Here is a 12,951-nt window from a genome sequence, read left to right as displayed (position 1 = left end):
AGCTTCTTGTTACCACACAATAAAGCTTTAAAAAAAAAAATAAGAAAAACATTTTAATTTAACACGTTTATAGGTTGGGCAACGTGGTCAGTTGATACGCAGGTGGACCACTAGTATAATTATTATCATTGGAAATTTGGAAGGCTAGTGCTGAAAATGCCCCCATTGTGAAATTACATTAATCTGCGAGAAACTTTCAAAAAATCAATTCGATCGACTCATTCGCACAATTAGCTAAATTTTAACTAGAGATAAGCTATATTCTATACTAATATTATAAAGTTGAAGAGTTTGTTTGTTTGAACGCGCTAATTTCAGGAACTACTGGTCCGATTTGAAAAATTCTTTCGGTGTTAGATAGCCCATTTTATCGACGAAGGCTATAGGCTATATCATCACGCTAAGACCAACAGGAGCGGAGCAACGCGGGTGAAACCGCAGAGCGAAGCTAGTTTTCTATAAAATGCATATGCATGGTTATTTTACGATGCTTCATTGGACATCAATTAGTGTCAAGTACATATATATTATGTTACAGTCAAAACCATGAACCAGTCAATATCCTTATTGACGGTGTATAACAAATGGTGGTGGTCATCACTTACTAGTTACTACTGTTTGTGACCACTATTTGACTTAGGGTTTGTAAAGCTAAATCAGAAAGTTTTCGTAATAAAATGAATTTGCCTGCAAGCTACGAATGTGAATGATTTTCTCATTATTTTCTCTGTTTAGAAATTAACGACTTTTAAACGGATTTTAAACGCGATTTATTCATTATATTATTTTCCCGACTTTTCCCCGTGACCACGCTCACTGTAAAGTGTTCGAAACGTCGGGAAAATAATATAATGAATAAATCGCGTTTAAAATCCGTTAAGTCTTTAATTTCTAAATGTATAATACACGCGTAAAATCAAACACTAGAAATACTATGTTTTATCTGTTGTCTAGGTCTGTGAGAGTCAGCCCTAAACATATTTACAGGGGATCGAACCCAAGATTATTGTGTTATTATAGTAGTCGAAACACTATGACATAATAACACTTTTATTTTATATTATTGTAAGGAAAATAGTCGAAAGTTGTAAAGAAAACAAAAATATGATTTTATTAACATTATTTATTGAATAAATAATACAAAAAACGTTTTCAGTTGAAACATTAAGGATACCAAACGAGAAAAAAACTGAGCAAGTGACTCCTACTGACATGGATTAACATTCAATTTTTACTTGATTCAAAACGATTAACATCAAAAAATATGCCGCTACCTATGACAGTAACATCCACACATATAAAATAAATACATTGATGGAATTTTATATTCATATACAGATATATATACTTAAGTTAGCAGACTGCTTTAGCAGTTATATTACAGAACAACGATTATAGAGGGCTTAAAATGCCTGAAAATGCGTAGTACATATTTGAAATGCTTAACGGAATCGGCTTATGTTAACACATTATTGCTTTTGCTCCATTTAAAGCCTACTTAGAGTATCGAGTAGCGAGAGATGCACTCGGATTTAATAAATACTAAAAACAAGTGAACAAACAACTAAAACTATATGAAAATGTATGATAAATGAATAGTTAAAAAACATCTAGGAATCGACTCTATTACTAAATCCCAGTGCACCGTAACATTAAAATTGATGTTATTAACATGTGCCACCAATATATACACATTTACAATAATTTAAACAAAAACGTCATATCGAAATAAAATTGCGACATCTGGGACCTTTGCGCGCGTTTTATAAAATTGCCTGAAGAATCTCACATTCACACGCGTAGGCCCGCTACGAGTACATTCGCCTAATACAACTAAAACATTTGGTTACTCGATTATGCTCCAAACGCATAAATAAATAGTGAACTACGGCTGTTACAACAGTGGCATGCTTCCCCGTCCCCCTAAGTACTAAAACGATTACTTATTTTTAAAGTTTTAATTTTATTTGTCCGCGTCGAAACGATTCGACACAACGACCTATATAGGATACACTAGGCCAATTTCTAAATCGTCACACGACAGATGCATCTAAACTAAATTATTTATCCAATATGGTTGAGAAAAATATTTGAGTAGTTCGTATATTTTATTTTAACTATTCCGCCGCCATCTTGGATTATCTATCGCATGACATCAAAAACAATTGCACTTCGTTTCTCACTTACTTTTCATATAAACATCAGATCTAAATGTATACTGCTCTATCAAAGAGAAAAGCTACATTATAAAGTACAGCGAGAATTTCGTAACTACAATTTATTATGTAAATTAAAGTATGTACAAGTTGAAAATTTTACACAGACTATATAATAATTTGATGAATCTAAAACTATGCATTTACGACGACTCGATAAAAAATGTTATGGACTAAACGATTTTAATAAAATTTAATATTATATTTTGACACATACACACAAAATGTTAAGTGTTTTGTTTGATTATACAAAAGGAAGTTACATCGCCGTATATTACAGAAAAACTTACATTATATGGATAACACACTAGTCCATAACACTTTGGCATACTTAAAATTTAACACTTTAACATAATGTGATGCACGATATACAAATAAAATTTAATCTCAAGCAATATTACATGATATTTATACAACCATTTACAAACTAATTTAAAAGCCGAGAACCTCATAGAGGCAGAGTGTGGACCGACTTCTTAGTGGCTTGTATCATCGAAGTCGATGCTTTTAGCTCCGGTACTTTATTATCACGGTAGTTGTTTTAAATCGTGATATTTTATGCTCGAGGTATGTAGTGTCTATGTTATGTATTAAAAATAATCTGTAAAATATATAACGTTCTAAATAATTTCAAGGTATTTTTGATCTAAATAACTTAATTCAGTCTACAACTAATGTCTTAATGTGCTTTAACAAACTAATTATAAGAGTACAAATGACATTTTACAATTATGTTTTAATGTTCTTTAACCGATTCCTGCGCAGTTAAAATTACACATAATTTATATCATCAATAATTAAATGACAACCAAGAACAACTACATAAACTGTAACATAATATTTTTATAAAGTACCAATAACATTTAGTCCTATTCTTTTAATTTCTGCGCAGGAATTCCACAACAAAGATGAACAATACATAATTTTTAACACCAAACACAAGACACTAACACTACACGTTGACACTTTTGACACCAAACGAACACTTTAGTACCGAAGCGTGCGATCGTCTCACGACGCATACATTCTCTTGATATCTTCCTTATATCTCTCTTGGATATCTTTCCGCTTGATCTTGAAGGCAGCGGTCACAAGGCCCATGTCTGGGGACCAAACTTCTGTGCATAGTTTCACTGCGGCGGGTACTTCGAACTTCTCTAGACCACCTGGAATATTTGTTATTATTAGAGATTTTTTACGACAGTTGGATAATAACAGTATAGTTAACGATAATAATTATTAATGGTTTCCATAACACAAGCGAAAGTGTGTGAAAACTGTCCTGAAATATTTATTTATTTATTTTACTTATTAATAAATCAATACAAATATCGATATAACGATAACAGTTTTGTAAATCGAGTGGCTTTTAATAAATGATTGTAATGATAACAAAAATATATTTGTACTGCAAATAGATTAATTTGAGCCCAAAAGTTAATTTAAGGGAGGTCTGTTCTTTAAGATATGTGGTATTTGTGAAATATTATGCAGAAAAAGTGTATATGCATAAGGACATTGCGGAGATAGATTTGGAAAATTCAACCAAAAAACGTAAAAAAACTCACATTTCCTCGCATGATCAGCAAGTTCCTTAACAACCGCTTTTTCCACCTCGCTATTCTGGCAAAGCTGATCAAATTCCATCTCTGGCAGGCCAATTCTGGCCGCTAATTCCGCTAAATGCCTCGGGTTTGGGACCAAAAGCGCTACCGTGTATGTTTTAGAGCTATCTCCGTATACACAAATGTTCTCTACTATGGGACATGTCTTGAGTTCCGCTTCCACTTTGCCAAGGGACACGTATTCACCGGCTTGTAACTTGACTAGATCCTTCTTGCGGTCTGTGGAGGAATATTATTGTTTACATTTAAGCGCATCACACACGGTGAAGATAATGTAAAATATATATTATCTTAGAGCATATTTCCGATTATCGCTCGCCATACAAATCCTATGAGCCATAACACACGAAGAAGATACATATATATTTTATCTTCAATATCTTAAAATACCGGCCGGGAGATACTGACACAAAATTTCGGGTCATTTGTAACAGGATGGCGGTTCTACAGGGGTCTTAGTACGCAATGACAAAAAGAAAAATGATGGTCAGAACGCTGATACCGGATACCTTAAGATACTGTAATATTTTATATTAGAGAATCTTAACATAAAATATTATAGTATCTTCACGGTGTGTAATGTGCTTTATAGGTAAGTAGATATATTTTTTACACCAAAAAAAAGTAATATAATAAATTTAATAGATTTAAGTATATTTTTATTAATAGAAGTTATTATGTGCGTATGATAAAAGTGAATGAAGTTTGTTATTTAGTTTTATAGCATTCAAATTCTGTATAAATGAGAAATTTTTAAAGAATAAAAAAAATCGGTCAGGAACCGAACCTGCGTCTTTCGCCTTACCAGCATGTGTGCATGAATGGCGTATGCTTATGAATTTCTAAACATCTAAACATGACGTTTGGAAAACATTAACAATAAAGTTATTAAATAACGCTTAAATTCTTCAAAACGCTTGTTTTTTGACCTGACAAATAGCTTCCACAACACCCTTTAACCAATTTCCTTACCGATGATCTTAATACACCCATCGTGATGCAGTTCCCCAATATCGCCAGATCGGAACCATCGCCGACCGCCCACGTCTATGAACTCCTCCCGACTCTTCTCCGGGTTCTTGTAATAACCCTCCGCTACACTGTCACCGCCTATTACGACCTCGCCCTGGGGAGAAATAATAATAGTTTTTTAAACTAAAAAACACGCTTTTTATAGAAAACCGAACTAAAAAATAGAAAATTTTATCAAATTAGTGTATTGTCATCGGTCCTCAATAAATCTACAAAGTTTGAACGAAATCTGGCCGGTTAAAGTGGGTCAAAATCGCGCCCAAAGAAGTCGGCTACAAACAAACATACAGGTGAAGCGTGTTGCACTGACGGGTTGCACTGGGGGAGTGCCGGCAGAAGTGAAAACTTGATTATTAACGTTGAGCATGTTTGATATTTTGGAATGGTATCCGTCTTACGCTTTTTCGATCAGGTCACGTGTCCTGACGCGAGTTTAAGATTTTATACCCATTACAGAAAAAGTGTTCAACGCTGCTAAAGAAGTTTTCACTTCAAAAATTAATTATAATATAGCGTAAAAATGATTTAAAAGTATTAATTACTAGCGGTCCGCCCCGGCTTCACCCGTGGTACATATTTCGCAATAAAAGGTAGCCTATGTTCTTTCTGAGGGTCTAAAGATTATCTGTGCCAAATTTCATCAAAATCGGTTCAGTAGTTTATGAGCCTATTCATTACAACCAAACAAACAAAGTTTTCCTCTTTATAATATTAGTGTAGATCAGGGATGGCGAACCAATGGCACGCGTGCCATTGCTGGCACGCGACGAAATAATTTCGGCACGTCACTGATTGAAACAGAAAGATTGACCAGTAATATAAGTAAAGATGCCAATAATAAAATTTTAGAAACCTGGAATGCGTTGCCAGAAACATTTAATTGTTTAAAGATGCTGGCTCACGCTATTCTAACTGTATTTTCATCAACATATGCCTGCGAGTCATTGTTTTCAGAGATGAATAACATCAAAGACTCTGTTAGAAATAGACTGACTGATGAATCAAGTTCAAAAGTAACATCGTACAACCCCAATATAAGTCAATTATCGTCCAATCTGCAACAACAGAAGTCGCACTAATTTTTAATTGCTCTTGTACTAATTGTATTTTTGGTAAATATAGAGCTTTGAGTTGATATTGTTTTTTTACATTATTTTTCCACTGATCACAAAGTCAAGAATATTTGATGGCACGGCTGCGACGTCATTAAATATTATTCCAGAAAATTGGCACGTATACGCATAAAGGTTCGCCATCCCTGGTGTAGATGAATTTCAATTAGTGGAAAACATAATAAAACTTTTGGCGCCATATTTACTGTTTAGAGAACGCCATATTAAATTGAACAACGCGACCGTGACAAACCGACTAAATATAGAATTTCTTTTAACATTTACCTATGTACACTTAATTCAACTAATTTTTCTGGAATTAAACAAAATTCTTCACTTAATAGAAGCTGACGTTTATCATTGTAATACGTTTAAGATTTTTTGTACTCTTTATCAGTATTTCTATACAATTCCTAAATATTACTGTTTTAAATGTATATCCATATATATTTAATAGCGGTCCGGCCCGGCTTCGCCCGTGGTACCTACATGTTTAAACTATCCTATCTCTCAAGTTGGATCGAACTGCACATGGTGTGCGAATTTTATTATAATCGGTTAAGTGGTTTAGGAGTCCATTGAGGACAAACATTGTGACACGAGATTTATATATATTAAGACTAGATTTCCGCCCGCGGCTTCGCCCGCGTTTTCAAAGGAAAACCCGCATAGTTCCTGTTCCCGTGGGATTTCCGGGATAAAACCTATCCTATGTGTTAATCCAAGTTACCCTCTATATGTGTGCTAAATTTCATTGTAATCGGTTCAGTAGTTTTTACGTGAAAGAGTAACAAACATCCATACAAACTTTCGCCTTTATAATAGTATTAAGATTATGTACATAATTATCTATATAAGTATTTATTTAAAAATTATATATGTATGTTTATCAGCCATCTGGTTTCCATAACACAAGCGAAAGCTTAGCATGGAATCAGATTGTGCCGTGTGTGAAAATTGTCCTGAAATATTTATTTATTTATTTATATATATATTTATTACCTGTGGGTACGGTTTGTTGCCAACGCGATAGTTGCCCTCCTCCCAGTTGACCAGCTTGATGTCTGTGCCCGTCGTGGGAGCGCCTACTCTGCCTGTAGATCTGTTACATAACAATTTATTAATAAATACGTTTTTTATATAACAAGCGGGTGGCCATTACTCCGCGCAGATATTTATTTTAACAGTTAATTTTTGAAGTGAAAACTTCTTTAGCGGCGTTGAGCACTTTTTCTGTAATGGGTATAAAATCTTAAACTCGCGTCAGGACACGTGACCTGATCGAAAAAGCGTAAGATGGATACCATTCCAAAATATCAAACATGCTCAACGTTAATAATCAAGTTTTCACTTCTGCCGGCACTCCCGGAGCGGAGACAAAATGAACGAACTAAAATGCATGAACACAAAAAATAGTCTTATTTTAGGTATTTTTATAACATGCATAATGTAAAGACAGCGCATACAACCGCGTGAATATCGTTACACTACTGCAAGCCTATATGCGTGTCAATTACTCCCTTTGTCAGCCGTTACCGGCCAAAACTGGTTTATGATAGCTCGGCCTGCACAACGCGTCTTAGATTTCTCTATGTTCGTTTTCTTTACTCTGTGCTCCCTTCGCCCTGCTTATTGCGCCAATGTTACAAGTTTACCCACTGCACAAGCCCCGTGGGTGCCCACACTCACCGGTCGAGCAGGTCCATGATGGTCGCGCAGGAGGTGGTCTCGGTGAGCCCGTAGCCGGCGATGACGTCACAGCACAGGCACAGCCGCACCTGCGTGTGCGTGTCGGGCGCGAGGGGAGCTCCGCCCCCTATCATGAGACGTACTCGACCGCCGAGTAGTGACCGCACTTTCTTGAACACCTGCACAGATAATAAATGGTTGTTGTGACGGTGATACAGATAAAAAAATTGGTTGTTTGTAAAGTAGGCTTACGATCGAGATGTTTACGTGATAACGTCTTATTGGTGGCAGCGCTCGAGATGAGACGGCCGAGACGGGAGATCGGTCCGTCTCTCTCTCGTTATACCTGCGATCGCGCGTGTGACACAAGTTTCTGAACATGTCACCCGACTAAAACGATTTTAAAAACGTTATCACGTCAAAAATATTTGTTGTGACAGATGGAATACAGATATTAAATGTTTATGGTTACGGGTGATATAGATAAAAAATGTTTTTGTGACGGATAAGTGGCATAGATAAATATTGATTGTGGTGTTGAATAAATAACGTAGATGATTAATCATGAATGTTGGGAAAAATCAAATTTTTGAACAAACCAACAGGCCCAGAAGTACCAATCACTATATACAAATAAAATAGTATATGGGCAGATGTAGTTGCCGGAAATTACATAAAAAATCAATTGTACCACAGACATTGTACTAACAAATTAAAAAAGTGCAAAATAATTTAAAGCATTCTAGAAAAAAATAAAAGTTTAAAAAGAAACTGATTGAGCTGGAAACGCAAACATTTAATTTGACCATAGCAATCAAGATGTTGCGTCAACTTAAAATTAAGGCGAAAGCGAAAATGTGGACATAAAAAAAATTGGTTGTCTGTAAAGTCGGTTTACTGACGATAGTTGAACGTGACAACGTCCGATTGTGCTTCTTTGTCGCTCGTTCCGCGCTCTCGCTTGCACTTTAAGCCTCATGGAACGCCTCAGAGCGAGGTAACGCCGCATGAGTCATGTTTTTTCGTGCGTGCAGCCGGCTCTATCGAATTATAAGACGTTGTCACGTCAAAAAATGTCTTGGTCTGGTAGGACACAGAAGGCTGATCACCTACTTGTCCCTAAAGAAAATCGACCAGTGAAACAGATGTATAATGTATCTAACCTTTAACTAGGGGACATGGGACTTCACTTGATGCATTATTGAGAAAGCGTTCAATCGCTTTGACTCAAAATTTCAACGATTTGCTACCTGCGGTGTTCCCGAACAACTACGACATTGGGGCCTTCAAGAAAAGAGCTTATTTGTCCATAAAAGGCCGGCAAAGCACCTGCAACACTTCTAGTGTTACAAGTGTTTATGGGCGGTGGTGACCACTTACCATCAGGTGGAACACCCGCTTTGCTTTTTTCTTTGCCCCTTTGCTTGCTCTGACATAAAAAAAAAAACTTATGATAATGATAATAATACATACAACAGCATTAAGTATCGGCGTATCGTATCCCCGCTTCATCCATCCCTGCTTGTACGCGTAGGCCCACTTGAAGAACGCGCCCGCGAACTCGCCGCTGCGGGACACTTTGTCCGTTATGCCCTTGCTGATACGGTCCATTATTAGCTGCAGATAAAGGATACATTAGCTTCCTTCTTACTCGTAAGTTAATTGGGCGAATTTGAAGTTCCAATTTTTGAAATGAAAACTTCTTTAGCGGCGTTGAGCACTTTTTCTGTAATGGGTATAAAATCTTCTCGCGTCAGGACACGTGACCTGATCGAAAAAGCGTAAGACGGATACCATTCCAAAATATCAAACATGCTCAACGTTAATAATCAAGTTTTGACTTCTGCCGGCACTCCCGGACCCGTCTTTTTTTGTATTGATATATTAATAGAAGTTACTATTTCAATTAAGGTTAAAGGTTTACTCTTAAGTTATCTTATTTCGCGTTAGTAATGTTCAAAGTCTATTGTATCGTTAAAACTGCCTAATACACGGTCAGACAGTTTTGCTTCGGTCCATTTTCGAGTGATTTTGAATCTAGTTATTTATTATTATTATACGTTAACTAGCTGCTCCGCGCGGTTTCACCCCCGTGGCTCCACCCCTGTTGGTGATGATATATAGCCTATAACCTTCCTCGATAAATGGGCTATCTAACACCGAAAGAATTTTTCAAATCGGACCAGTAGTTCCCGTGATTAGCGCGTTCAAACAAACAAACAAACAAACTCTTCAGCTTTATAATATTAGTATAGATGAAAGTATTTGGACAAGTAAATATATACTCACAGGTACAGTGGTGATACATGTTGGTTTCAAGATGGTGGCATCTCCCATTGTTCCCTTCATGATCTTGCTCGATGAGTCCAACATCGTGAGCGGAGTGGAATAACCGATTGGCACACCTACAAATGTTATTGAATATTTAATGCTATAAAGAATATTTTTTTGTATAAAATATTTAAGAGTAGACCGATTGTAGAGTAGTCAGTGTGTAGTCCGTCAGACATTGCGAAATTTTAGGTCCAATAACATAAATTCAATTAATTATGAAATAAAAATGTAAGATGTTATATTTTAGTTAGATTATTTTGTTACATTATTAAATGTTTTTTTTTTACTTAAAAAGTGCTTATCTTATACTATTATGATGTATTTTATATGTACAACAACTAACAAGGTATATATACATTATACAAGTATATTTAGTTTTATTTGAAAATTATTGTTTAATGGACGTTTGGATGGATGGTATGTGCGCATATTACAGCATTACGTTCTCCGATTCAAAATATTTAAGTTAATACATAATAACCAACCTCCAATAATACACAAGCTTTCCGCTAGCAGTTCAAACACATGGGCCAGGGGTAGGAATCCCATTAGCATATCATCATCATAAATCGGCACTCCGTCCGCGAACGACTTGAGCGTGGCGACCATGTTGCGGTGGGACAACACTACGCCTTTGGGCACGCCGGTCGAACCGGATGTGTACATCACTATCGCTGTATCGGTTGGTAGGGGTGGGAGGGATTCTGGAAAAAATGATTTTTTTTAAGTGTGACATTTTTATTAGAAACGTTTGTATTGTAAGTGTAGCGGGTAAAAATATTTAGACTTGCAAAATGTCAATTGCCTAGTGGCAATTGCAAGATTTGTTCTGTATGATGAGGTGAGGATGAAACAATCCAAGTTATTTAAGGTTGAAGCGAATTTTCTTCAAACTACCAAGAACTCTCAATCGTGCTTTTTTTGTGAGAAATTTAAACAGTTAAAACAGTTACAAAATAGGTTATTTTTTATGACAACATATCAACACATGTTAAAAATTTATACGAGCCAAAAAATGATTGTTTCCTATAGACTAAAACGCACCAATAAGAATTCCTTAAAGGCTTTGTCAGACAGGACGCGTACTTAGCGCGCGTCAGAGCGTTAAGTTGACGCCGCGATATGACGCTAAGATGTGTTCTACTACCATCGTAGAATACTGTCAAACAGAGCGCCGGCGCTAGCAGTACGCAACGCTCTGTCTCGGCGTTAGGACGCTTTAACGTCGGGTGTTGTATTTTTTTACAAATTTTATTTTAGCGTCGTAGTTAATAGGCGTAAAATAATAATAAAATACTGCGTAATGACCGAAAATTTGATAGAATTGGTTAGAAAATATCCATGCTTATATAATACGAAGGATAGATCATATAAACTATAAAGATATATCAATGAAGGCAAAATTGTGGGCACAAATCGGAGAAGAAATTATTGAAACTGGTAAGTAAAATTTCTTCCGACTCCGGAGATAATATCACTGTACCTTGTTTTGTTCGTAAGTGATAATTATGTTAACAACATGCAGCTTTAATAATATCAATTGCTGTGTCCTAACGCGCGCTAAAGCGTTCTGTTTGACGAAGCCTCGCGCGACGTTAAAACAGGACGCTGTAGCGCTACTACGCAGCGCTAAAATACGCGTCCTATCTGACAAAGCCTTAAACTCACCAACTTTCGACTGCTTTCCCTTCTCAATTACTTCCTTATACGCGACGATCTTAATACCCTGCTTGAAGCCATCTCTGTCCGTGGTCTTGAGCTGATCTTCCATAAAGATGATAGTTTCCACTTTGGGTGTTTTGGCCAGGATCTTCTTGAATTTTGGCAGGAGATCGTGTGTGGTTATGACTGTGGACACTTCTGTTTCATTGATGCCGTGCGCTATGGCTTCGTCGCCGAGGGTTGCGTAGATGGTGACCACTGAAAATAATATGGATATATTAGATTTATTAGTATATGGTTTGGTATGATAAATATTCTTTCAGGACAATAAAAATTCGATGTTGAATAGATTAGAGAATAAGTGGATTGATTGCGTTCTACATTATTGTTTAGTTCTTGTCTAGGTAAATTTGTAAAATTGTTTGTCTGCTATTGTCTGAATAAAAAAAGGAATCTCAAGTTTGGCACATCGTTGAATGTAATGTCTAATAAGTAAACAAAATACTACATTCAAGTTTCAACTGGTGTGTCACCGGTCAGTAAAGAATGATTTGCGCCACTCATAACATCTACAAAAATTGAGTGTTGAGAGGGAGTAAGAACTTAGAAGAGCAGCCATTTATTGTACAGTTAGATTGAAACTTAATGTGTGATCGAAAGTTAGCTGCGAGAGCACGTGCACGCAGGAATAATTAACTTGTTAAACTGAAATTGTTTTCTGTGCATTGGAACGTACGATGTTCCGGGTCGCTATTCAATTTGAATCATACTATGCGTAAGTATCAGTTATAAATTATAAGTGTAAATTATATACAGATGTATTTGTGAGTAAAGGTATTTTCTTTCTTTCTATTTGTTATTTTAGAGTGTGGCATTTGTTTTAGACTAATCCAGTCCCCTTACCCGGTATACTCCGCTTGAAGCAGCCGTGCGCAGCGACCATCCACTCGGCGCGCGTCTCGGCGAACATGGCGACGTTGCGGCGCGGCGCGCAGCCCAGCTCGTGCAGCCCGCCCGCGAACCAGCCCGCTTCTTGCTCCACGTCGCGGAATGACCGCCACACGTACTCGCCCATTTTGTACTAAGGGGGTTATTAAAATCAAAAACACGTGTGCACTCGGGGACTGCCGCGGTAAAGCTATTGCATAGCATGCCTTCAAGCCACACCTCCGAGCCCGTCGGAGTGGGGAGCGTGAGGTTTTTTCGTTACGGAATTTCTCGATTCGGTCCCCGCACTCAAGGCCCGCGATAGAAGCTATGCAATAGCTTAATAAAATACAA

The 12,951-nt window shown here is 36.8% G+C and overlaps 1 protein-coding gene across 3 annotated transcripts in view; it reads right to left on the bottom strand.

The window, feature by feature from the left end:
• Positions 1-1,105: 1,105 nt before the first annotated feature.
• Acsl (Acyl-CoA synthetase long-chain) overlaps positions 1,106-12,951 on the bottom strand; it is a 57,195-nt gene continuing 45,349 nt past the window's right edge. For all 3 annotated transcript variants that reach the window (XM_090110347.1, XM_090110353.1, XM_090110360.1), the window contains 10 exons: positions 12,574-12,751; positions 11,677-11,928; positions 10,494-10,712; positions 9,964-10,079; positions 9,148-9,291; positions 7,675-7,853; positions 6,988-7,087; positions 4,814-4,967; positions 3,785-4,060; positions 1,106-3,382 (listed from right to left, as the gene is read on the bottom strand). In XM_090110347.1, coding sequence (XP_089966473.1) covers positions 3,228-3,382; positions 3,785-4,060; positions 4,814-4,967; positions 6,988-7,087; positions 7,675-7,853; positions 9,148-9,291; positions 9,964-10,079; positions 10,494-10,712; positions 11,677-11,928; positions 12,574-12,751 — 1,773 coding nt within the window. In that variant the 3' untranslated portion in view covers positions 1,106-3,227. The remainder of the gene's footprint in view (positions 3,383-3,784; positions 4,061-4,813; positions 4,968-6,987; positions 7,088-7,674; positions 7,854-9,147; positions 9,292-9,963; positions 10,080-10,493; positions 10,713-11,676; positions 11,929-12,573; positions 12,752-12,951) is intronic.

This window comes from Colias eurytheme, chromosome 2 (assembly GCF_061535395.1).
Source record: "Colias eurytheme isolate Ceu_HAF_F1 chromosome 2, ilColEury1 Martin Lab GWU primary, whole genome shotgun sequence".
Classification (NCBI taxonomy): Eukaryota; Metazoa; Arthropoda; class Insecta; order Lepidoptera; family Pieridae; genus Colias; species Colias eurytheme.
The sequence above is the reverse complement of the archived record's forward strand: the minus strand, read 5'-3'. Positions and strand labels throughout refer to the sequence as shown.